Source organism: Dermacentor albipictus, chromosome 6, assembly GCF_038994185.2.
Source record: "Dermacentor albipictus isolate Rhodes 1998 colony chromosome 6, USDA_Dalb.pri_finalv2, whole genome shotgun sequence".
Lineage (NCBI taxonomy): Eukaryota > Metazoa > Arthropoda > Arachnida > Ixodida > Ixodidae > Dermacentor > Dermacentor albipictus.
In genome coordinates this window covers 132,036,871-132,062,634 of record NC_091826.1, presented here as the reverse complement: position 1 = coordinate 132,062,634, position 25,764 = coordinate 132,036,871, and the positions used below count along the sequence as shown (strand labels likewise).

Genomic DNA, 25,764 nt, shown 5'->3' with positions numbered 1-25,764 from the left:
ACAACACAGATAAAAATAAAAGGCAAAATAAAAATTTGAGCATGGTGGCAACTGCCATCGCCCCGTTTCAAAGGGGACGCTCCTACCTTCCATCCATCCACCCGATGGTCGGTGCGCACCGGTACAGTGTACTAGATAGGGGCGATGGCATGGCCTATCTAGTACACTGTAGCACCGGTGCGGTTGTTCGAGGACGAAAGTGCGCACCAAGACGCCCCGGTGTGCACCGGTGCGGTTGATCGAAGACGCTCTAAAGTGGCATTGGACTTTCCTTCCTACGTGGTTAACGTGGTTGATAGAAATTCCGCGTGGGCGTCGATACCGAAACTGCATTGGCTTACAGCAATCGACAACGACAATAACGATCGCTTGTATAATGGTCTCCTTTTGTGGGTTGTGAAACCACCGTGGCGTTTTGTTCGGTGAAGCACCGTTCAGTGGAGTTTTCTTCGTTTGCGTGGTGGAACCCGACCAAGGTTTCTTTCGCGTTTTCGTCGTGAACGTTGCTTCTGCAGGCTGGGAGGTGGTGCAAGTCGCGAAATGTGGCGTCAGAGTGGGCAAAGAACGCCGAAGAAGGATGCGTATTTGCACTGTTGCCGCTGTGGTTTGTGCGTGGGTGACATTTATGAGGCACTTGTGTAAGTTCTTGAGATCAGGTAAGTGACTGCGGTGCGACGTTTGCAGGTAAGTGCGCGTGCCTCTGCTGCATTGGGAGGCCACGAATGGAAAGGCATTATAGACGACAGGCGCACCTGAGGTCTCCTCTATAATTGGAAAACGGTATTTTTTAAAATTTGTACTAAGCAGCTTTTTATTTTTCTCTCAGCCCACATGTTCGTCTAGTTCACCTTTCCTTCTTTGCTCACCTTAGATGCGAGCAGCAATTTTGGAAGTTTGCATGCATGATTTTCTGCCGTACACCTGTGACGCGTTCTCACTTAAATAATTAGTCTTGAAAAACATTTCGACAAATAAAAATGTTAAAAAACAAACAAACCGTGAAGGTGGCTCAGCTGCCAACTGGCAGCTGTAGCAGACCGCTACTACCGTGCTTAACTTCTCGCTGGCTTGCTACTTGCTAAACTCGCCCACTGCGTTGTCCCACGCCACACTGTCTACCTCGCAGGAGAGTCGCCGACGCTTCTGTGGCTGCATCGCGATTGTGATGCTCAGTGCATGCTTGGCGCTGAAAGCTGACCTGTATGTTTGTACGGGCAGGTGTTGCTCGTAAAAAGGGGAAAACGCGACGTATCGCGTCGACGTATCGCGTTTGACATATCTGCCATGTCATGTTTCTGCCTGCATCGATACCTTTCTAAACTACATTCCGTAACACACGTAATCCGTGAGGGCAGCCTTAGTTTTCTATGTTGCTTAACCTCATTAAAGTGCCTGTCATAGCGGGCAAGGTTCTTCAAAGTAAGATAACTTGTTTTCCCGGGGGAGCATAGGGGCCGTAGTAGTAGAGAGTGGGCTCCTGCCAGGCTTCTCGTACGCGTCACTTTTCAAGAGCATTTTTAATGATCCCCTTTTAAGTTAAATAAACGCCCTTGGGCAAAAATCAGTAGGCGAGAGCCGCGGAACTAGCGAAACGGGAGCACAGCGTTATATTATAATCCCAGGTGCTCACCTGAGGCCTCCGTTTGCAGGCTACATGTGCCCTCCTGGAGCAGTATTTTTGAAAAATTCCATCTGTTGTCACGACGAGAAAAGCACCCAGCCACAAAAAAGCACCCCACGACTTCTACAACACCAGTCAGAACCTTGCTGTCATAGCGTGCCTCCTTTCCTTGTGCAGTCGTCGTAAGCAAAAACGAATCAAAGCTTTGCCATCGAGAAACGGGCTGTTATGAGTGGCCACACCTCTTGTGGGCGCTGACGGAACACCACCCAAGAAATTTCACCCAAAAGTAGAGAAAATTGTGGTCAGTTTTAAGGACACTCATGACATTGCAAACATTAGCGCCATAAAAATAAGGAAGCTGTGGGTTCAGTATTGGTGGCGCATAAGTAAAGAACCAGTTATGTTGAATGGAGATTTGTACATGGCCGCAGGATGGTGTAATCATGCACTTATACACAGCAAGAAGTTGAAATTAAACACATCTAAAAATAGTAAAGTTGCATATGAACTTAAATATGTGCAAGAGAGCTGTGACACCACTGCTTCATTTTGAAGAGGAAATCGCTAATAATAATAATAATAAGACGAAGAAGTCTCATCCAATGTAGTTTTGCAAGTGCTCTTCTGAAAGTGAAAAATTGAGGTTTCTGAACATTTCTGTAAGACCATTTGAAGATTCTGAACATTTTTGTAAGACCATTTCAAGAATTGTAAGCTTCAGAAACAGCGGCCTTGTATTTTGGCACTTGGCCACAAAATAAATATAATTGGTGGCATACATACTAATAGTTCTTGTGTCTGGGGGGTCAGTTTTGAAGCTTTCTGGCCACTTTATGATCTCAGTAACTGATAGACACTACGTGCCATGACATATTGATAGACTGGACAGAGACATTGTAATGCTGTATAATATGTATAATAGGCAGTGATGTTTGGCCACGCTTGTGTGTCCTCATTTGTCTATTTGCCAAGCTGTGTTTTTTAACTAGATGGTTTATGGAAGGAAATGAACGTAAAATTGGACTTGAGCATTGCTGACCCCAGAAACAATTCCCTGCAAGTGTTCCTGAAACCATCTTCAAAGTGGGGTAGGTTTATGGTTGCATTTGACCGGTCATTTTATAGCACGCTGGATGGGTTGCTAACATCATGCATGGTGGCTGTATTAGGAGATGGCTTTAATTGGGCATCTGCCTTTGTTGCTGTAAAGCTTGGTTGCTGTCTTACATGACCATTGGCGTGCTGCCAAAGTGCTCCAACAAGAACAGACGGAAGTGCTAGTTGAGCATTTAGGAGGCACATAAAAGCAACATTTCTTAGAAGTAATTTGAATGCTTGTAGAGTGAAGCCTTTATGGACTTGTTGAGCAGTAATTGCAAAATGTATTTGTTGCTAATGAAAAAAGGAGGCATGCAGGTTCACCCCACTGTGCAATCAGTGAAGAGTTTGCTAACAGTGAAACATGTGGGCTCACCTTAGCTCAAGTATCAGTGCCTGCAGGGACTGCAAGGTGGCTCATAACACTGGATGCGTGTGCATGACTACATTTTGTCTCTTCATGCTTTTAATGCTTGCCTCTGAATTGCCCCCCTTCTTGTTTCTCTTCTCCTTTCATCTGCTGTGCTGGTATGCACTTTTCACAATCATTAGCTGGTCAAGTTTCCTGTATTATTCTAGGGACATCAACCTGGCCCACCTTATTAACCTGGTTCCTTCTGATTATGCTGATGGTAGGCTGCACTGATGTCACACATGCTGTTTCAGTTCAATTGTCGCATGCAGCAAATTACCATACTGATTTTCTTGTAAAAAAGGAGTGCATTAGAAGTAGCAAAATATAGTTATTAATTTTTAGCTCTCATTCCTGCTTCAAAATTTACCAACTGTAGGCTGAAAATTCATTGGTGCTTTCGAGCAGAGGCAACGTGTCGGCACATTCACACTTCTCTATAGCTGCCTAGACAGATGCTGCAGCCACTGGGGTCAGGCATGTGCGTGCTGACCAATCAAGTTACCTGGCCCTTTTCAGGATTGAAAGAACTCAGGCCCATAGTGATGTACGGGAACTGAGCAGGACCTTCCATTTAAATCACATTAACCAAAAATTGACTTAACAAATTAACTGGAGTCAAATTCATGAAACTCAACTGCAGTATGCTATAACATGGGATGCTGATATCATGACCTCATTGATGCATGTACTTCCCCAAGGTGGGTTATTACAGGTTGTTTAAAGTGTGCAGAATGTATTTAACTTTACCTGTCTTCCCAGAATGCTGTTGCAATGCTTTGCAGAACCATCTGTGAATTAGAAATGGCGCCATGCGTTGTACTGGTGGGCAGAATTAATATCAGTGGTCATAGCTTTAAAGCAGTCAAAGCCATATTTGATAGAAGTTCTATTCAATTGTCCCTAACATTGTTGTTTACAAAAGCTTTCATGTCAGGAATGAAATAATATGCATGCATGCTTTCACTTAAACATATTTTGTGTGTTTTAAGATGCATTCCAAGTCTCAGACTAAGTTGACTGCACTTTGGTAACAGGCCAGAAGTTGTTAATCCTGCGTGTAACAGTTATGTGTGTAACAGTTTTCTACTCTGATGACTGTATTATGCGTTGTGGAATTGTGTAGTCATGGACGATTTGGAAACAGTTCTCAATAATGACTAATGGGGGGATTTGCTACTGCAAGTTCTCCCATCTAAGTGCACATGCTACATAAACATCAGGCAAGTTGTCATCTGAGGTAATGACATTTTTTGTCCAGGAGTGCTGTGTATGAGCAAGTTTAAAAGACATTAAGGTCCTTATGTACTTATACTCAAAGGCTGTAACCAAAAAGTAGTGTTCCTAGTTAACTGCTTAAAGGGGCCCGGAACCACTTTTTATCAAAGTGGAGAAAGGCATTTGTAGTGAAAATAGGCTATTTTAGATATATCTTGCTGCAAAAAGTACATCGATGTGTTCAGCAGAAGTGGAGTTATTGGCAACCAAACAAAACCTCCACTGTGCTCCCGTTTCTTCAATACTGGGAAGGCTACAGTGCAGTGGGGTATGCCGACAACGCCTTCTAAATGTCACCATGATGCACTGTTCAAATTTCATTTTGGGTGTTAACGTAGATGCCATGGCTTCAGCGCCTACGACGCGCTAAACATAAGCCGAACGTGGTTGTCCTCAGAGAGCCACAGTGCGCTTAGCCTGTGGAGTCGTGGCAGCGGCCACGGTATCTATGCTGTGTTGCCGACCGCAGCTTCTTTATGTCCGCTATCGACCAGTAGCAGCCGTCTAAGAAAATGACGAAATAAAGTGTCCAGAAGACAGTGAGGACAGGGCCTTCTGTTGAAAAGAGAGCGTTTAAGAGGAAGGTGACTTCGCAAACTGCTTGCGAGCTCCACGCACTGCGTACGGCAAAAAAACTTGGCTGAGATGTCCACAGCAGCGTATGCTACCCGCGGACTATGTTATTTCACCAAGCCCGAGGGGTGGTTCAGGGCACCTTTAATGTGGAAGTATCACGGCTGCCTTATTGCGCATAGTTCTGATTCTCCCACTAGGCGACCACCACTAAGTCGTGGTTGGGCTCATGCAAGAGACGTTTTAGAGTATTGGTGGAAAAGAAGCGGACAAGAGAGTTATGCGACTGTATCTGTTGCAGGCTTAGGTAACAATACAAGGCAGATACAGAAGTTTTGAGGAAGAAGAAAAAGACTGAGGAGATGTATACGAAAATGCTAGAATGAAAAGCATGTATGGCATACCTGAATTAATCAAGCAGGCCAGGGGACCGTTTGCCTTCACCTCATTGCAAAGGGGATGCCAATAAATAATCATCATCATGAAGAGAAGCTGCAAAAAAATCTGCTTTTTACCATCTCAGCATGCTCTGGTCTGTCCCTGTTGCGGTAGGTGATCTGCTGTAGCTGAAAAAAATGTCTGCCCTTCTTTTCTGAATGACTAGTGTCTGGTACCATTGTCATTTTGTTGCTGCACGTAGTGGCCTTCGCACCGCTAATACTTTCAACAATGGCTCTGCTGAACCATTCTCTATGTAAAATGTTCAGTGTCTCTGGTTTGTCGCTGCTGTTTTTGGTGCAGCTGTCATCTGACCGCAGGCGACCAGTTCTTCGAAAACCATCTCGGTAGATGGCCTGCAGACTGCAGTGTTCACTACCGCAGGGGAACACAACACCCGGAATAACAGAGACAGATTGAGACTAAAAGGGCATTCTTGAGTGATGTTGACCGTCTGCTAAGCGTTTGTTTTTCTTCCTTGCGTTTACTTTCTTTAGCATTCTGCAAACTATGGGCCTGCTAAATGAAGGTTGAATAGAAAATGCTTCATAGTTAGGCTTGAAATGGTATATGTAGCTTTTTGCCTGTGGTGATGAATTGTTTATTTATGTCAAGAGATAGATAAATAAAGGGACAGGAAGGGAGGACTACTAACAGCAGTAACTGTCTAGCACAGTCTGCTGACACCTAAAGACGGTTAGAAATGTGGGCCCAGTGGGGGGGAGGTAACGGCTAAGTAAAGAAAAGAAAAGAAAAAAAAGCTTGCTCTTGTCGGCTGCTTTGTAAGGGGATGCCGGGATATGCGCCCACTCCAGAGGCTACATCTCCAACTTTAATAAGGTAATGACAGCGAAACCACTGCCTCCTGCGATGGCGCACCCCTGGAGAGCGTGCTCAGCCCGTGTGCATGGTATTGGAGACCACGTCATTTGAGTTTCAGAGCCATAGTACAGTGAAGTACAGTGTCTGGTAAATGATGTGGCAGCACTTTGGAAATACACACTTCACTTTAGGGAAATGCTCATGGGCTCACCACTGTCAGCGTTCTTCGCGTCAGCATTGTGTTCATGATGGCCACTGCAAGCACTCGCACATCCCTCACATCTTTTCCAAGTTCTGCCGGCAGGGCTTGTTGTTTTCGCGAAGGACGGTGCCTCTGCCTCCCTATGACACAGGCGTCCGGTGTTAAGAGCTCACACTGGCCTTTAGAATAAGGGCACTTGCTTTGCACAAGCAGGAACTGCAGAAACAGTTTATTTGCTACAAGTAACTTTTTCTAAAAGTCGTCAGCCTACATAGCTTAAATTGTGCACATGCTGTCTGCCTTATTTTCCTCTTGTTTTCTGTCATTTTTGCTGCTGAAATCGGAAACTATGGAATGCATGCGTGCTGTTGCACATGTAATGGCAGCAAAGCTTTGAGAAAAAGAAACGGCACTAAACTCAGCTTGGCTACCATGCTCAATCATCACTGGCCACAACAAGCATGGCAGCAGTCGCTGCATTAATTTTCAGGGGTGCGATAATCACTCAAAAAAGGTAATGGCCAACAGGGGGGATGTGAGCATTATGCTAGTGTGAGGATTATGCAAGTAATTATGATCAATCTTTCCAGCAAGAAGGCCACATACAGAAAATCATGTTTCAAAACTCTGTAGTAATGTGTATTTGCAATGGGCATCGGAACATGCAACATTTAGTTTGTTGTGTGTGCTGGGAATGCTACAGGTCACGTAGCCATCCACATTTCTTGCTGCAGTTGGGATATAATGGCTCACTCATTGTGTGCTGCTAATCAGTATTCTTGCATTCAACCGGCGTCACGTAGGATAGGGCAAGCAGAGAACATGTGACGACACACGCCACGGTTCTCATCCATGTTTGGCTGGTGGCCTGGGGGGAAGTGATGCAAGCAGGCTTTCAAAAGAAATATTATAGGTGTGCTAGGGACTTTTGTTGGTCGAAAGCCGGCAAGTTACAGAAAGGAAAAACAAGTTGATTGGGAAAGACAAGCTGCGAGCGCCGAAGAACCTTAATTTTCTATTGCATGTTGGCAGTCGCATTTTCTGGCATAACAGTGCACGTCAAACCCGATTCAACAGGCTTCTTTGTCATCCTGTTATGCGAAGTGGTCCCTTTTTTTCTGGACTGATGTCTTTGTGCGGTGATTTTTGTGCTGTACGCTCGTTTATATGAGTGTACGCATTTCGTGATAAAATTGCCTCAGACGTACTATTTATAAATTAGTATTTCATACGACAGATGTTGTGCTGTAATACTGAGAACACAACATATAACCCAGGCAGATATGTGGGCAGCATTGCAATTACAACAAGTCTTCACGTGTCAATGATGATTAATGGGGTTTGATGGTGCAAGGGCCAGGGAAGGCCAAAGAGCGCCAGAAGCAGTATGATGTTGTCGATGGTGTGGTCAATGCTGGATGGTATGTGTAATGCAGCTGTAGAGTGGCCTAAAAACATTTGCTGGAAAATGTGGAAAATATATGTCTAAATAAAATGATGACATTGATATACATATGGCATAGAATAACATGTTAGACGAAAATAAGAGATGTGCTATGAAGAGGTGACATACTAGGTAGCACTACTGCCTCATCAGGGGCTTTTGAGAGTAAGGGCATGGAAGTGTGCGCTATCCAAAACGCTACCATCGCAACAGCTGCTTCTCGAGAGACGCCGCGCTACGAATTATTTGGGCTGATAACATTTAGTAAGTGGACTTCAGTGGAAAAATTTAATTCTGATTTCCCTTTGATTAACAGTTCATTACCAAGGAACATGGCTTTATGAAGAGGGAAAGGTTGCCTGTAAGCTAGAGGAAAGTGTTTTGTCCTTGCATCGTCTGCTTCTCGGCACTCCAGTAAGACGTGGATGACTGCAAACCTACCACTACATTTACCACAAATTGGAGGTTCATCACCAGTCAGTAACTAGTTGTGTGTGTCGTACATGTGTCCTACTCTCAGCAGAGTTAAAAGGACATCAGCTTCCCGTGACTTCGTTGTTGATGGCCAAATGCATAACTGTGGTTTAATTAGGTGAAGCTTATTAGACGTGTCATGTCCTTTCATGTGTCAGTGTCTCACCCGCCTTTTCTTAGTTTTACGTGAGTTTTTCTTTTTAAAGTTTATTATTTACCTTCTCAGTGTGTACGGAGAATGGCTTGAAGCACTGTACTTCTTGTAATAATAAAAAAAGACTAATATATTTATGAACCATTTTGGTGCTCTTTCTGTATCCTTCTTCCTAGGGTTTCTTTCTTTTCTCTACGCACCTACTCACCCAACATAGTAGTTTGCCGAGCACATCGTACCTCCCCACATGGTTCGAAGGTGTTTGAGAGTGCTTGCTTGCTGCACTTGCATGATTTCTCTCATGGAAGGTAGGTAAAGGTTCCGTGTGCATCGCATTTGACTTTTCACGGTACCACCTGTCGAGGAAAAGTTATTTGCTAAAATTAATAAGTTGGTTACGATGCCAGGCTGTTTTTCAAGGAAAAGCTTGCGTCTACAGACTATTTGTTCCTCATGTACAGTCTCCCTGCACAGCCAGGGAAGAATGGGTACACAATGGCTTTCTGAGAATTACTCGGAAATATTCCTGTCATGACAGTGCATGTACACCCGACACTTCACCAAGAAGTAATGTATTGTTGCTGTTAAATAGTTTTCACCTCTACCCAACCCTTGCAGAGTAGAGAGGTGTGCAGGGTCTGGCTATGGTAAAGGTGAAGGCATATTGAATGGAAACAATGCTTCATTCTGCTAATCTGTGGTCGAAAGTATTTTCGTCTCAATACACCTTTCGTGGACATGGGAAATGATCAGACCAGTTGCAAAATTTATTAGCAGTAACTTTTTGCTCCACTCTTACAGAAGTGGTAAACAGTTTGAACAGCGAAACTATCTCTGTTCATAGTGTTGAAAATTTCTGTAACATCATCATCATCATCATCATCAGCCTGGTTACGCCCACTGCAGGGCAAAGGCCTCTCCCATATTTCTCCAACGACCCCGGTCATGTACTAATTGTGGCCATGCCGTCCCTGCAAACTTCTTAATCTCATCCGCCCACCTAACTTTCTGCCGTCCCCTGCTACGCTTCCCTTCCCTTGGAATCCAGTCCGTAACCCTTAATGACCATCGGTTATCTTCCCTCCTCATTACATGTCCTGCCCATGCCCATTTCTTTTTCTTGATTTCAACTAAGATGTCATTTACTCGCGTTTGTTCCCTCACCCAATCTGCTCTTTTCTTATCCCTTAACGTTACACCTATCATTCTTCTTTCCATAGCTCTTTGCGTCGTCCTCAATTTGAGTAGAACCCTTTTCGTAAGCCTCCAGGTTTCTGCCCCGTAGGTGAGTACTGGTAAGACACAGCTATTATACACTTTTCTCTTGAGGGATAATGGCAACCTGCTGTTCATGATCTGAGAATGCCTGCCAAACGCACCCCAGCCCATTCTTATTCTTCTGGTTATTTCTGTCTCATGATCCGGATCCGCAGTCACTACCTGCCCTAAGTAGATGTATTCCCTTACGACTTCCAGTGCCTCGCTGCCTATTGTAAACTGCTGTTCTCTTCCGAGACTGTTAAACATTACTTTAGTTTTCTGCAGATTAATTTTTAGACCCACTCTTCTGCTTTGCTTCTCCAGGTTAGTGAGCATGCATTGCTGTTGGTCCCCTGAGTTACTAAGCAAGGCAATATCATCAGCGAATCGCAAGTTACTAAGGTATTGGAGAATACCTTGGAGAACATTTCTGTAACAACGGAGTGCAAATAGTTATTGCCAGGAAGACGAGCTTTGAACAGAAGCTGTAGAGTGCCTCTACAGGATGTCTTTATATAATAACCTTTGCAAGCGCAACCATGTACTTGTGTGAAGAAGTGCTCAATTATTGCAGATGTAAATTAAAGCTAGTTTTTTTTTATATGTGCTTGCTAATACCTTGACGTCCAGAGTGAGCTGCTCTTGAAAAGTAGTGCTTCGCATAGGGATTCCTGGGCTCCTCTCAGTGCTTTCTCACGAGCTCTGCTTCTTCTAAAGAAGGTGACAAGTTGAATTTCTGCCACGTGATATCATGGAGTGCTCTTTACCGCTCTCCTTTGGCCTTTCTTTAGCCAGGTAGTAGGATTGTTGCCACAGTCATGAATGCTCATTCGGTCCAATGAACAGTTTGCCAAAGACTCCTAACACCGACTGCCTTGGATACTGCTTTCCGACAGAAACAGTCATTGGCAGACCCATCGGTAGAATTCTTTCAGTAATTAGATGGTTTAGAACTCTTTGCTGAGCAAGTTGGTGCATGGGTATGTTTTAGGAAGAGTTGCGCCTAAGGAAAAATGAAGGCAGGAAAAAACAAGGTAGACGAAAAGAGAATTAGATGGGAATTATTCTTTTCACTGGCTAGAATTTAAAAGTGCAACTGACACGCATCACAACTCCTGATTAGTTCTTGAAAAGGAAAAAACAACAGAAAAACATAAGTTGTACTTGGGCTACTGCTGAGCTATTTGTGAAGGCCACGGCACGCTATCCACATTTGCTTGCCTGCCACTGTCTGAAGCCATGCTCACGGCAGAATCCCAAAATATCTCCTACTGACGGCATAGAGGCTAAATGACCTTTTATCTGATGCATCGAGAAAAATTCCCCAACCCATAGTTTCTTTTTAAATGACGAAGAAAACCACAGAACTGTTCAGGCAACCACTGTGCAATAGCGGCAGCTGCACATGCACGAGCCACATACATCGGCATGCATACAATTGTGGAAAAAACTGCTTATTTGTAGACAAAACAGTTCTGGAACTGAACCACTTTGTTACAATAAAGTTTTTTCATTTGTCTCTCTCTTCTGCCGATGAAGTGCAAGTTGCGGCCAGATCTGCAATTTCCGAATATCAGTGTACGAACCTGGGAGCTAGGGGCTGGAGAGGGCAAGTTGAGTTGAGTGTGCATTTGAAAAACGCTTGCGTAGTCACCCGTGAACAAAAGTGGGCACCCAGCAAATTTCTGGAATCCTACTTTATCTGCAGTTACTTTGGGCATAAGGGTGCAATAGCCTAAACCGCTGCTCATGATGTACTGTGCATAGGATTTTGTTATGTTGAACCGTTTTGCCGTAAATGCTGTATGACTGAGGCTAGTACAGCAAAAGTGTCGTTTTTTGCTCCTGATGTTTTGATTGCCATCAGGCAACACTTCCTGCTAGGTGATCCTACTAGTTGTCATTCAAAAGCGCAGAAAGTAAGCTTTCTAATGCAATATAGCTCAGATCTTCCTAATGCATGCCGAAAGCACAGCGTGTTCACAAATATTGCCTAAAATGTGGAGTGCTGGCTGCCGAAGTGGGACCACCACTTTAAGTGTGCTTCTACTTGCATTTGTATGGCTCCCTTCCTGAGTACAGTGTTTCAGCTCTCTGCTTTCAGCATTTTAATTTCTCTTTTTTTGTCTGCAGTGATAGGTGGCTGCGCATTGCTTGCTAATAGTGAAAGTTTGTGCCATATGCTGTTGTTTTCACTGACCCTGTTCTACCTGCACTGCTTCCTAGTTACAAGCTCAAAGTATTCAGTAACTCTGTATGTTTCTGATTTTTTCCGCATGTGTAATGCACTGTGTGTGAGCTTGTGTTGAATCCCAATGATCCTGCAACTGCCTCTGGTTGTTGAGGGTTCCCGGTTCTCTTGCAGGGGACTGACAGCTGGAAGTACGCGTTGCAGCTTGCTAGACTGCTGTATAAACCACTGTAGATGCTCAAGATCTGTCAAGTACATGAAGACAGCACTTCTCAGCGTGCCTACTCAGCTGTGTGCAGTGGTGGCTGTGTTCTATTCAGAATAGGAGCTATGGTTCTACTGCTACTGAGTGTCCAAATTGTGCACATTTGGGCAATGCTTTAAGGCATGCGAGTGTTGCATTAGTGTGCTAGGTGCAGCAGTTCAATGAAAACGGTGTGGGGGGCTCTCGTGTGCTAAATGTTAGGCAAATAAGAGCATACGACTTTCTTGGGTTAGTAGTTTTCTTGCTTCCCCTCTTATTTGCACAGAGCTGAAAATTCTCATTGCATGCAGTTTAATGGCATTGTTAAGCAGTTCAATACCTGTATGTTTTATCCACAATAAACCAAAAGTATTTGTCATCTGCAGCAATGGCGAGCAGCAAAATTTTGTTTGTGCTGCTATGAAACAATTGTACCAGCTGTCATCACTGCCAAGGTAAAGAATGGTGCGTGCTGTGTGCCGTGTTTCATCATAACATTCACAGACAGCACCATCATTGCTTCCACTAAGATATTTTTTTCGTTTTACGTTGCAGCAAATTAGGCATGCTTGTGCTGCAACTTGATTGTGTGCAGTCGGCAAGCACAATGGTGAATGCACATGCTTAGCAGGGAAGAAGAGACGGAACAGTATTGTGCAGCATGTGCTTTACTCACAGCTTCCTCAGTGCTTTTTGATGATGAACATTCTTGGCCACCATGATAGACTTAACAGCCGCTTGCAAGCTAGCAACTACGAAGAATGCTGACTTGGGCCAGTTGGGGCCACATGTTGAAATTAAAAAGAGTAACAACGCAAGGGACAGACGAGAAAAGGGAAACGGTGACACATGCGTCAGTGCGTTGTCAGTATCTTTCTTCTCTAAGGAAATTGGCTTTCTTTGCAATGATTTTGCCCATTTGGCAATTTATTTTAAACTTTTATTTCAGATATCTGATGCTTTCACATGTGCATCTGTATACGAACATGTTGAGTAAAATGTGCCAGTGTGCTATAATGGAGCGCAGTCATGATTATGCCAGTTCAGGTAAAAAAAGAGAGAAATTTGGCAGGTAGCTGAAAACTTCAAAATTAATGCAAATTAATGCAAATTGGCTATAAGCCTTGCAGCTGACTGGAACCATGCTTTTACTTGCGCCACGCTTGTGATGTTGGAGAAGAGCCCTCATCCATGCACCAAGAATGTGTGCCAGGACTGTTATAACAGGCTGCCTAAAGTGAGTGTGTGACCTGTGTGCTTTTTGGCAAATATGGTGTGAATGCAACAGCAATGCACTATGTCACAAAAGCAATATTTTGCCCCAGATTGCTCTTATTCTTTTTCAAGATTTGCTTCTGTGTTCACGAGAAGATTTCAAAGGAAAGTGTTACTGGGAAAAGGTAACAACATTTCTGAAAATTTTTATATTTGAGTGATGTCTGCGCAAAGAAGCCTCATTTTGTTGTGTGGCACTCCTTTGAGTGCGGGTACATAGTCACACTTTCCTGGTTGTATTTTTGTCTTTCCACTTGTGTTCTGTGCGCATGTTCTAAAACATGTGATAAAAGCAAAAGTGACTGTTGGTGATTGAGCAATACTTGATGTGTTTCACAGAAAAGCTTGTTGCAGGCTATTTAACTGTGATCTTTTGGTGCCCGAGACAATAACTGTGCTGTACTAATATAACGTAGTACATATAAAATATCAAAATTGTGCGCCTGGATGCGTCATCCAGATATTCAACCCTCTGTAGTACTACGCATGAGCACAGACTGCTTTCCTTTGGCTTATGTGCCTTCTCTGTGAGAATTTGTCCACTTTCGTTTATTCTAGCTTTGGTGTTAGCATATTAGGATGTCAAGTTATCTTTGATGTTACTCTATCTAAAACTTGATGTATTTTACCTGTTTAGAATAACTCTGCTTTACACTTCATGCCTTTGAGGTGTTCTTGTTTACATGTGTATTGTGCCTCCTCAGCATTTGCCCTAGCTTTCTAACTTCCTGCTACTTTTAACTTTGTCGTGGTGTGTGTCAACACATTTCAGGCTTTTCTTTCATAAAGTCAACAGCATTCAAAAGTAGGTGAACTGTGCTTGTCCTTTTTTTTTGTATACTAATGAGTGAAAATTAATTGCTTAGCCTTGCTATTTCAAAATGCACTTTTTCATGTGATTATGCACATGTTGGCACATAGTTTCATGTTGGAAAACAACATGTCCCTGCAATTTATGTTAGAAGATATGCAGGAGCTTAGCCATTTTATATTTAAGCAGATTACCTTTTGAATGTGTCTGGAACTGATTTGAGCATGCCTAGTTTGCGAGAGAAAATGCCACCAGTGCAATACTGATATTGACCACTATTTTAAGGACGTGACACCTTCTCTTGTAAGTAAATTTCTGGGTGCTTGCAAATTTTACAGCTGCATTGACTTCACAAGTGATGGCACTGCAGATGGTTTCTCATAAGTGGCACTTTATTTTTTTTTTATGTGTGTCTGCTTGTCCATTTGCAGGGTATATATTTCTATTCTTCCATCATGCATGAAGCACACTTACGTAATGCAACTGCACTGAAGGGACTCTGCCTACAGCCCTTCAGAAAGATGGAGTCTTATACCAGTGTTACACGGCCACTTTAGATGTGATTCAGCCCGATCCTGATTTAAGTTCTTGACCGTGATTGGCTCCCTCTTGTAGCTTGTGCAAAGGAGCCAATCGCACCTATGAAATTCGATCCTGAATGTTTGCAATCAAAAATGCATTGTGTGACACTTGTACAGCCTTGTCTGTAATTCTGGCAGCATCCGCACAGTCTTCATTTGAGTGGTAGGTGGCTTAGAACGAGGAGAAAGGAGTGAAGCGGCATATTGTGCTGTAAAAACATGACATGGAGAATGTGCCATCCCATACTTGAATTCGTACATGGCAACACTATGAAAGGCAGGTAGAGTTTTTAGAGTGCAGCTCTTAGGCGCCCATTTCAGCGGCGAGCTTCCGCATGCCTCGGCATAACCGAGCGAACAAGCACAGCGAAAGATGAAAGGGAACACGGAACACAGCGAGAGATGTACGACGCAAGGAGGAAAGCAAAGGAGGGCATGGTGAAAGCGTGAGAAGAAAAGTGTTATGCAGTGGCAATGGCTACGAGATCGCGCCGGAGTAGCGCACATCATCTGGAAGGTCTGTCAGTGGAGGCTGCTGTGAATCGCGCCTACGCATCATTCACACACTGTCCCTCTTGATCTCCAGATTAGCGAGGCAGTTGCACCGCACGAGAGAGATTTTCCGCGCCAGCCAATATATAACAAAATGAAAACGTGTATGGTAATTGTATAGAGTATCATAATTGTCGGTGAATTTTTTCACTTGTCATATTCGTGACCAAAAAATTGTGTGCCACATATATTACTTATGTGTCATGTAATTTCATGAATTAAGTTACGTACCCTTATGTGGCAAAATATGACGGAATTATTACAAAGAAGGTGTTGCAGATGTGAACGTCTTCACTACCGAGTGAGTGGAGTAGCATGCTTGTGCTACTGGCGGCCACCTGGAACCACTTGCCCTTGCGACCAGAGCACAGTACATTACATACTGGAAGCGCAAATGTGCAAAAAACAATTTTGTGTAACCTTACATCCATATGCTGTAGTTGTATATATTAAACAGTTATTTGCAGAAAGCATTGCAGATAAAAAAACAACTGCACTGTAAAAACATATGGAAGGAGACATCTGTGCACAGCTTCTACAAAATTTTCAGCTATGTATTGTGAAAACGAGGTTTCTGAGTCTTAGCTGTGGCCCACAACAAATGGCTGAGGTATTTTTCCCATGAAGTGAGGCCAGCTCTGACAGCTGGACATTCTGAGTGCGCACACCAGAGCTTGAATCCTCCGATGCCATGGCCAGCAGTTTCCCCATCAGTCAGTGAAAGGTGCCTTAAACTTGTCCCTCATCTCTGTGAATTGATGAGAGGCCATTTTGCTGTTTACAAACAGGTACCGTGGCAGGTTTCCGTTTTTCACCACAAAAATTTAGCGAGCAAGAAAAACAGATCGGCGAAGAGCAGTTGTGCAGCACAACAAAGCCCTGAAGATTTTTGACAATGTTTATCTGCAGGCAATTGCAAATATACAAGTAAATTTTGCCGTATAATACTGTCACATTGTAGTGATGGTGAAAAACATAGTAGCGAAAAATGTGGATCTTGAAACACTTTATTTGGTGAACCTGTGCCCAGAAAACAGGTTACACTCAAAGCACAACAATAGCGGCGAGCATAGTCTGCGATCGGCAAAAATATGATCAGCAGGTCAAATGCGTCAGCTTTTATACATGACTCTTCGAAGGCTCCAGCGTAATTGCTGGTGCCTGTGTGTCTTTCAGAAAGTGCTATACAATTCGCGTCGCACATAGAATCAGATTACACATGGTTTGGTGATAACAGATAGAACAATGGATAACATTAAAGAAACTTCTGATAAATGCAGGTGCCTCCTGTGCTGAGCAATAACGTTTAACATTTGTTAGCCAGTGAAATGTGGTCACCCAAGAAAGATAAGTACATGTGTCAGTGCCCCCTTCTGTAATGGCATTGTCCGGATGCTGCAAACACTAAAGTTAAAAACAAAAGTACCCACAGTAAGAAAAGAACAACAGAGCAACAAAGAAAAAAAGTCCGTAAGTTTATCGGCAGGCATAGAAAAGCTTAAGGCGCACAACATGGACTACTTCAGGTAATGAGCGGTGCTGCTGCGATTACATAATGTCGTCTGGTAGGACCTCACAGCCCACTGTGCCTATATGTCGTGATTTTGTAGGTTTCCAAATAGCATTGCAAAAGTTTCTCCCTAAATCCTCGTCGGCTTATCGGGGTTCAAACCCAAACATAGTTATCAGGTTGGTATTCCATGTAGCATCATTGCAGATTGTTGTTGTCAGTTGTCCATCCTTTGTTGGTTTTTGATGTGAAAGCGAGCAGTTTGTCATGCTTCGTCGGGGTGCTGCAGATAGGCGGCGACATTGAGATTCTCGTCGTTGCTAACATGTGGCAGCATGGCGTCAACTGTCATCGTCAGGTACCTTCCGTAAACCAGCTTGAATGGCGTGATGTGTGTTGTTTCTTGCACTGCCGTGTTATAAGCGAAGGTTATGTAGGGAAGGTACACATCCTAGATCTTGCATTCGACGTCAACGTGAATGAATAACATGTCGGGGGGGGGGGGGGGGGGGGGGTCCTGTTCAGGCGCTCTGAAAGGCCGTTCGTCTGCGGGTGGTAGGAGGTTGTCCTGTGGTGGCTTGTCTTGTTGTATTGCAGGATGGCTTCAGTAAGCTGCGCTGTAAAAGCAGTTCCTGTGTCTGTAATCAGGACTTCTTGGGCATCACGTCATAACAGGATTCTTCTGACAAAGAATTTCGCCACTTCAACTGTAGTGCCTTTTGGTAAGGCTTTCAGTGTAGTGGGTAACATAGTCGGTAGCCATGATGGTCCACTTGTTTTTGTATGTTGATATCAGAAATGGCTCCAACAAGTCCATTCCGATCTGTTGGAATGGTTGCAAGGTGGCTCGATCGGCTGCAGAAATCCTGTTGGCCTTGTTTGTGGTGTCTTGTGTTGCTAGCAGTCTCGGCATGTCTTCATGTAGTGGGCAACGTAGGCAGTCAGGCATGGCCAGCAATGCTCATCTTGTATCCTCAATAGCATACAGGAGAGTCCGAGGTGCCCGGCAGTGCAATCGTTATGTAGGGCCTGTAGTATCTCTGGGCGCAGTGCTGAGGGAACAAGAAGGTAGTTAGTTTAGTTTAGTTTACAAGAAGGTAATGTATCAAAGTATCTTAAGATACTTTGATACATTCACAAATTTCTATATATGTGTATAATGTAGCAGTAAATGCATATGCGCAAAAATGTTTGCTTGTAAATTTCTTAACTCTGACCAGTCTTGTTTCATTTGAATGAAATATGTATAGTGTCTTAAAATTTTTGTCTTTCTTGCTCAAAGTATATTTCCATTTTGAAACAATTTGCTTTGGGTTGCTTTAGCTGCTTAACACGAAATCTTTTTATACGCTGCACTGTCAGCGGTTTTTGCTTGTCACATTTGTAATTGATGGGAGTCCCTGCTCTGCTTGCCGACCAGCTAGTGGGTGGCCATTTAATTACCAGAACGTCAGTAAGGACCCTCTGCACGATGGCACAAATACTGCTGTGGAGCTTTACCTTGACTGTAGACGTATTGCTGTTTATGCAATACCAGAGCACTGGACAGGTGTACAGTAGCAGCAACGCTGGTATCAAAATTTTTGTGACGCACTGTGTGTACAGAAAGCTCATAAAGTTACAATGACCTGCTCAAGTTCTACTTTTCTGCTGGCATAAAGCATTTGTTATAAAATTATTCATTTATTTAGGTGGCTTAGTGGCAGCAGTATCGGCTTGAGAAGCGGAGTTCAGCCAACATTTATAGTTTTGCACGGTGATGTTGCGATAGCAGTATCTTGTATCTTAAGATACATGATACATTCTTTCATGTATCAGAAATACAGATACTGATACACGACTTAATAAGTAAGATACTGATACACGTATAGTTAGTAAGCGAGTGTTAACAAGTTTAGATGGGCGATAAGCTGCTATCCTTACTTATTATGGCTGTTTACTAATTTGCTATCGCAATCAGTGCTCCGTCTTTTGAGCAGAACTGCGACTTTTTCTATGTCATTGTGATTCTGAATATATATACCTGATTGGTTTCTGGTTTCAATTACTAACACAAAAAGATAAAGAAAAGCTGCCCTTGAGGGCAGCTTTCTCTCTATGCAACCCGTAATTCCCCTTTGGCAGTAGGAGCATCACAACGTCGGGCTGAATCAGTGTGACTCATCATTGGTACAACCTCCCAAGACTACTACAACTCAGGATTGGGGATTAAAGGGTTGAAGGCTAACTGCAATGAAATTTCACGTTGGCTAAATTTATCATGAATGAGTAATAGGTACCAATGAAACAATCATGGCAAAATTGCAAAGCTCATATTGTGTAGTTGTTATCAGCCTTTAAACAACATTTAAGCAGATGAAGCTTGCACTAGATAGTTGTCACTATGACACAAGTCCCAACACGTTGCCTCTGAGATTTTTCAGCACGCCGCAGGTGCCTCCTTATCTCGGAGGTCATGCTGAAAAGCCTTGCATTCCCGGTCATGTGTCACTTTTAACATGCGGTAATAGCAGCAGTCTTCTTTTTTCTTCATTTTCCTGTATTTTTTAAAATTAGTTTTTCTGTGTTGCGATAAGAAATGGATATTTTTTCAAGCTTCTCGTCATATATTTCAAACATCAAATTTTGCACGGAATCTTTTATATCTGCATTGTCGGAAACTAGGCATTTTCTGGCGTCCAACATTTCAAAAGGACTTGTTCTTGAGGCAGCTGGTGTTTAGGCTTGCTATGCATATTGTTCTTGGCGCAGAGAGTGTGAAGCAGGGAAAGAAGGGAGAAGCACCTTCTCCTTTTTCTGTTCCCCTGCTTCGGTTCTTTGCACCAATGACAACATGCATAGCGAGTTGGATATTTCATTGCAGTTGGCCTTTAAAGGTGCCAGAGTTTTCTCATGCTCCACTCTCGTACTGTTAACCTCACTCAGGAGTCATGCCAAACTGTTGTGTGAGGGCGTGTACGTGGTCATTGCTCCCAAGTGTGCATCCCATGATGCCTCTTCTGCCCCTTCTTCCTCTCGCAGACGTGCAGCTTGAGGCCATTCGGAGTCGCGTGCTGCATTGCCGCTTCTGCAACTACACGGCACTCTATCACTCGCTGCTGCTGCGTCACGAGCGCATCCACACAGGCGACCGTCCCTACCAGTGTCCGAGCTGCCTCAAGCGCTTTGTGCAAAAGTCGCACCTGGAGACACACCTGCGCTTGCACTCGGGTGAACGGCCCTACCGCTGCAGACAGTGCTGCCGAACTTTTGCTGCCGCCTCGGCACTAGCCAGCCACGTGCTGGTGCACAATGTTGCTGCCACCACTTCGCAGGAGGATGTTGGGGAAGTCACGCTGAGCTGCGAACAGTGCCGCCTTGTGTTCGCTTCTCCAGCTGAACTGTCGGCGCACGCGTGCCCCCTGCCCATTAGTGCCGAGCACTAGCCTCGAAAGCATCCTCATTAGATCAAGTTCACTCGTGCTTGCATGCGACAAGTCGATGCAGTGGGCACTGCTGCACTTATACTGTACTGAGGCGCACCAAACTACTGCGGGAACATTTTGGTTTACAGAAGGATGCATAAGACTTCATTCACACAGCCATCATGCATCCTTTCACGATCTCAGGTAAAGAACATGCTAAAGGTGCAGTAAAGCAACCTGTGAACTTGAACCAGCAAGCAGCTGTGTTGCTACAGTGTTGACCAACGAAACTATTGTTAGGCTGAAACCAAAGCGGTTTAGCGTTGTTGTTCTGGCGAGCAATACAAGTAAACTTGACTGAAAGTTGCTAATTGTGCGTAGGCAACACTTTAAACAAAGAAAGGAGTGATAACTGATTTCTGCTGCCATGACTGGCAGCTGGTACGTGCAAGTACTCGGGAGTGTACTGAAGTTGACAGCACCTGCAACTATCATTTTCTGAAGGTTCCATCAGTGGCATGATTGCAAAGATCCTTCACAGACGTACGCCAGTCTGACTAGTGCATCAGTGACAGCGAAACTGTATAAGCGAGTTGTCAGATTTTTCAGAACTATGTACTTAAAGTCTGTTTGCTAGCTCACAGCCTCACTTGGCTGCAGCTGCATGCGAGTGCTGTGGTTATTGGCGGTTCTTTTAGTGATGGCTCCCACACAGGGTGCATTTCAACACTATGGCATCTGTACAAACTCCTAGCTATCTTTTAATGCGGAGCTGGTATGACAATGTGAGAAAAGAAAAATGAATTTACTGGTGAAAAATAATGTGCATATGAGTTGTTTATACAAATGATATTAAGGCAGGTAACTTTTACATTATAATTTATATATTTATAGTATTTATGCTGTCGATTCCAGATATACTCAAAGGGGATTGCAAAATAGTTTGCTATATCCATTTAAAATAGAAAGCATGCCTAGCTGAAGCTTATCTGAAAACTGCTTGTCTCGGCAGTCTTCTGAGATGGTGAAAAGCGAGTGCTTGTCTCAGCAGACAGTCTTCTGAGATGGTGAAAAGCGAGAATTACTTATTTGTTCCTCGTCAAATGTGCTAAAATTTAATTCCACATCAATTTCTCAAATCACTTTTGCTGCAGAATGGTAATTGATAAACTGATCACAACTCTAACCCTAAAAACCCGTATTGGCAGGCCGCAAAACTGCAGTGCGTTTTGCTCACATCGAAATACTATGGTAGAAATAGGAACAAAGAACGGAAGCAGACCAGCCTGTGTGGACGTCTACCGTGCCACCTTCAGCGCACTTGTACTACAAATCGCACAAAATGGACTGACCAGGCAGGCTCTGTTAGATTCGAAAGTGTCTTTCAGCCCGAAGAACGTCAGAGTTAATTCGCACTCACATGCGAACTTGCGAGTACAAAACAAGAACGTTCAATGTGGGCTGTGGGCCTGCAAATCATGCAATGCCGTGTCTTCCCGCAGTCGCCACAATGGTCTTTCTGCGAAATGAGAATGTGGGGGGTGGAGGTTTTGTAAATTTATATCCGTACTGTAATGCAAAAGATCTGGCCAAGTAGGGGTTGGAGGTCAAACTCGTTTTGGCCACTGACAACTCTAAAACTCCATTTGCAGAAGCTCTACCACACAAACCTGACAGCACAGGCATCTCCAGTTCAGCATCCCATGCCCAGAGCCATTGAGCAAAAAAGAGTACCATCCATGCTTTTTTGCAGAATGCGCATTTACGACTGGGAGGCCTTTACACTCTTGAAGTAGTGTGGCCCGAGATCCTCTTTCCGATAACGAACAATCTCAGGTGGCATACTTCCCTGTGCAGCAATTAGTTCTTCCCTCAGTTAGTATGCTTCGCGGCATCACAGAGATGTGTTGCGGTGAAGCGTACTAAAGCAAATCTGTCATTGTGGAGGGCAGATAAGACCTTAGCTATATATTAGCCATCCATGTTTTGAGACAGGCACCTTGCACATTTTTCCACCATGGCACATACTGCCTTTCAGATTCAATGCCCTGTTTAACAGCATCTGCCAAAACAGTGCCATTTTGTCGGCATAAATATTTTCAATTGTGCGAGAAGTGGTTTTGGTGCCATTAGGAGAAGTGCACTTGCAGGGGTGCAGCATGGTGTCGCATTCAACATATTGAATGTAATGTTGAATGGAAGTTCGACGTATGTGTAGTACAGTGCTATAATTTAGCATGGGATTTCCAACGGGATCTTACAGCTGTTTGTTACAGACCATAATTCGATATATCCGAGTTTGATGTCCAGGACGACTATTATACAACCACCTTTCAAAGCTAATTTAGGGCTCCGACACACATTGTGTTGTATTTAGATTTGATATCTACTACACTGTCGACATGCTAACCTTCACGACATGAAAACAGTTGCAGAGCATAGCAGCTTTGTTTTGTGCAGTTGTAGCTTACACTGCGGCCACCTTGTCTTTAGAGACAAGGATCGTAATGCAGTGGTGCCCAAGTTTTAACAGGTTTTTGATCATGGAAATTAAGTTGGAACAATGGACAAAACTTTGAAAGACAGTTGTAAGCACGGTACTGCATCATCCTGTAGAATCGGTCGTGGTTATCGGACTTGTGTATGCAGGGCCGCTATCTTGTACACATTCGAAAAGCGGACGTTCGATTTCGCCTCATGCGATTGGACTAGATTGGCCTAGGCCGCGATATCGGCGCAGCCTGGACAATCGTGCGAGGCAAAATCGAACGTCGGCTTTTCGAATGTGTACTAAATAGCGGCCCTGAATAACTTCCGTGTTTTATCATCTTAATTGGAGAGGTGTCATCAAAGTTGCAAGAAGGCGCATGTCTTGTTAATTTGTGGTGCTGTGTTTTTAGGGTAATATGGTGATTGTACAGTAAGCACTCTGTACTTGTGCAGGGTACTGCTTATTAATTGCATGTGTAACCATGCACCCAAATTTGTGTGCTTGTTAGCTTTACGAACACTACCTGTGCAATAATATATGACAGGTAGGGCAGGATCTCTGTGGCAACAGGTAGATGTAAAAGAAACCTAATGTACAGCTTTTTAAAGGTATGATGCAGAATTTCCACTGCTGCTGGGCAGAGCACGGGCTATGGAATGGACCGGACCGGACCACAGTTGGGTGTATGGTCACGAATACGTTTCAGGATTTTTGTCCCCCCTCCTTTTCTGAGCACCTCGTGATACATCAGAAACATCAAACAAGCAGTGAAAAATAGCAGCAAGCTGAGGTTAATCACCTTCTGAGTGGACGACACCACCAGTGTGTGAAAGTTTCACATTCACAGATTATCTTGGGCTTGTTCAGGAGTGTGCTTCCACAGCCAAATGATTGTACTACTTTGGCATGGCACTAAAAGGGTTAATGCAGAAAGTGTCAAATGCATGCAGTGCACAGAATAGCCGCATTGTGCTGCATTTAAAATTACTTTGCTCCAGCTTTTTGCAAAATTATTGAGATCCATAAAGTTTGCTCACAACAGCCATAATAAAGTGACTTCCTAAAGACCTTTCAATTATGGAAAATAAACTTGCAAGGTGGCTAGGCAGCGGTCTGTCATGAACGTATGAGTAGAGTGTCATTCCCAAGGTCAGCAGGATGTAGTCACTTTAACATGACTGTAGAAAGGATAGCAACTTAGCTTTGTGTCACATAAAACATTTAATTCTTGAATTGAAAAAATACAGGAATGCAGACTTAACATTATGGTAGGAAATCGCTGTGCGAATGCATATAAGCGGACACCACACAAGATGATGCATAGGAACAGTGTAAGTGCTTGCGCTATTTCTAGTTGTCTTCTTGTGTGGTGTCCATAACTTTGCATTTGTGTTGTAATTTCCTACCATAATCACGAACCATCAAGATGTTCTTCTCGCATGTCGAATCTCTTAAATATGTCAACATTGTTTCTCGGATATTATGTGACGGTACATAAATTCATGGGTGCTTTGAGTTCCGTTTGCCACAAAAATTTCATGGCTTTTTCAGTTTTCATTTTGTGCGTCTTTGCCTTGTATACGTTCCTGCCTTTTGAAATAAACACTCGCATTGTCTGGCGATGTCAATTTTTATCATACAGTGCTAAAGTAATTACTTTAAGCCTTAAGGCACAGTGCCATTACTCCTTTCAAGAAGGTAATCTTGTTGCAGCAGTTTGATCTCTCAAGCATGGAATAACATGCTGGAAAGAAACAGAGCCAGGCATACCCTGGTGCCTCTTCCATGTATTAGTGCAGCTAGTAATGGCGAATTTGCAACATAGTGCTTCATAGTGCTTGCATCTTGCGTACTTATGCAAGTGTTACCTTGAAGGCCATCTGGAACAAGATCTTGTATCACATAGAAAGCCTGGTTTATGATAGTGTAAATATAGAGGATCCTCCATGCAAAATTGGACATTTGAAATAAAAGCGGAAGCATCATTTCAGTTAGCAAAAATAAGTTTTTGATCCTGAAGCTGAAATGTTACCATTACTGCTCACCAGAAGTGATGCGTGACCAGGACAGGAGCTGATGAGCAAAACGTGAACAAGGTGAATGCAGGAGCCAACCTTTCGACAAGTGGACTTGTCTTCTTCAAGTGGACTTGTATTCTTCAAAGACAAGTCCACTTGTCGAAACGTTGGCTCCTGCATTCACCTTGTTCACGTTTTGCTCATCGTCCTGAATTTCCATCTCCCGCATTCCCCGTATTTTCTCAGGACAGGAGCTGTAACTTGACAGTAAAAAAACTATATCAATTCTTTAAACTGCGCATAGTGACATATGTAATGTGGACATAATTTATATATTATATGCTGCTCTTTAGATATGCCGCTAAATTGTGTAGCACAATTGGAAGATCTTTTTCAACATTGTAGCAACTTCACGTGAACTGAAAATTTATATATCAAGCTTGTCCGCTCTAGTTGCTTTAACAGGTGCAAGATTGCAGAACTGCAATATCTATTTTCGGTGCTGAGTTGGATTTGTAAGCTTTATACTTCGACTTACCAATTTTTAGCATTTTTTGCGAAAAATGCTCGGACCATAAATCAAAATTGCACTTCCTGCACTCACTGGAGTTTTAACTTTCTGTCTCAAATGCAACAAATTTGGTTCAAATCGGCCCAGCAGTTTTCTAAAAGCATTTCTGAATTTCACATGTGCTTGCATATGTGGCATCAGAGTTAGTCCTGAGCTTGGTCCTGATAATTTCACGTCCAGCTTCATTTATGTAAACTGAATGCAGATTTGTCTTAGTGACTGGACACTTTACTTGCCTTGGTAATTTGACTCTTTCTGCAGTTTTTTGAGGAGGCTAAGCACGGCATCATGTCTACAATTCTTTATGGAAACGTGCATATTGAAATGTGCTCCTGCA

General features: G+C 43.4%; 1 protein-coding gene across 4 annotated transcripts in view; it reads left to right on the top strand.

Moving 5' to 3' along the window:
• Positions 1–359: 359 nt before the first annotated feature.
• Positions 360–25,764, top strand: part of LOC139061371 (gastrula zinc finger protein XlCGF8.2DB-like) — a 34,188-nt gene continuing 8,783 nt past the window's right edge. Inside the window, exons 1-2 of one of the 4 annotated variants that reach the window (XR_011515404.1) lie at positions 360–638; positions 19,965–20,551. Coding sequence is in view for 2 of the 4 variants with exons in the window: in XM_070541337.1 (XP_070397438.1) it covers positions 578–656; positions 19,965–20,368 (483 nt within the window). In the remaining 2 variants the exon portion in view is untranslated. Of the gene's footprint in view, positions 781–19,964; positions 24,476–25,764 lie in introns of those variants that run through there. The other 3 variants (XR_011515402.1, XM_070541338.1, XM_070541337.1) reach the window with 3 other exon arrangements.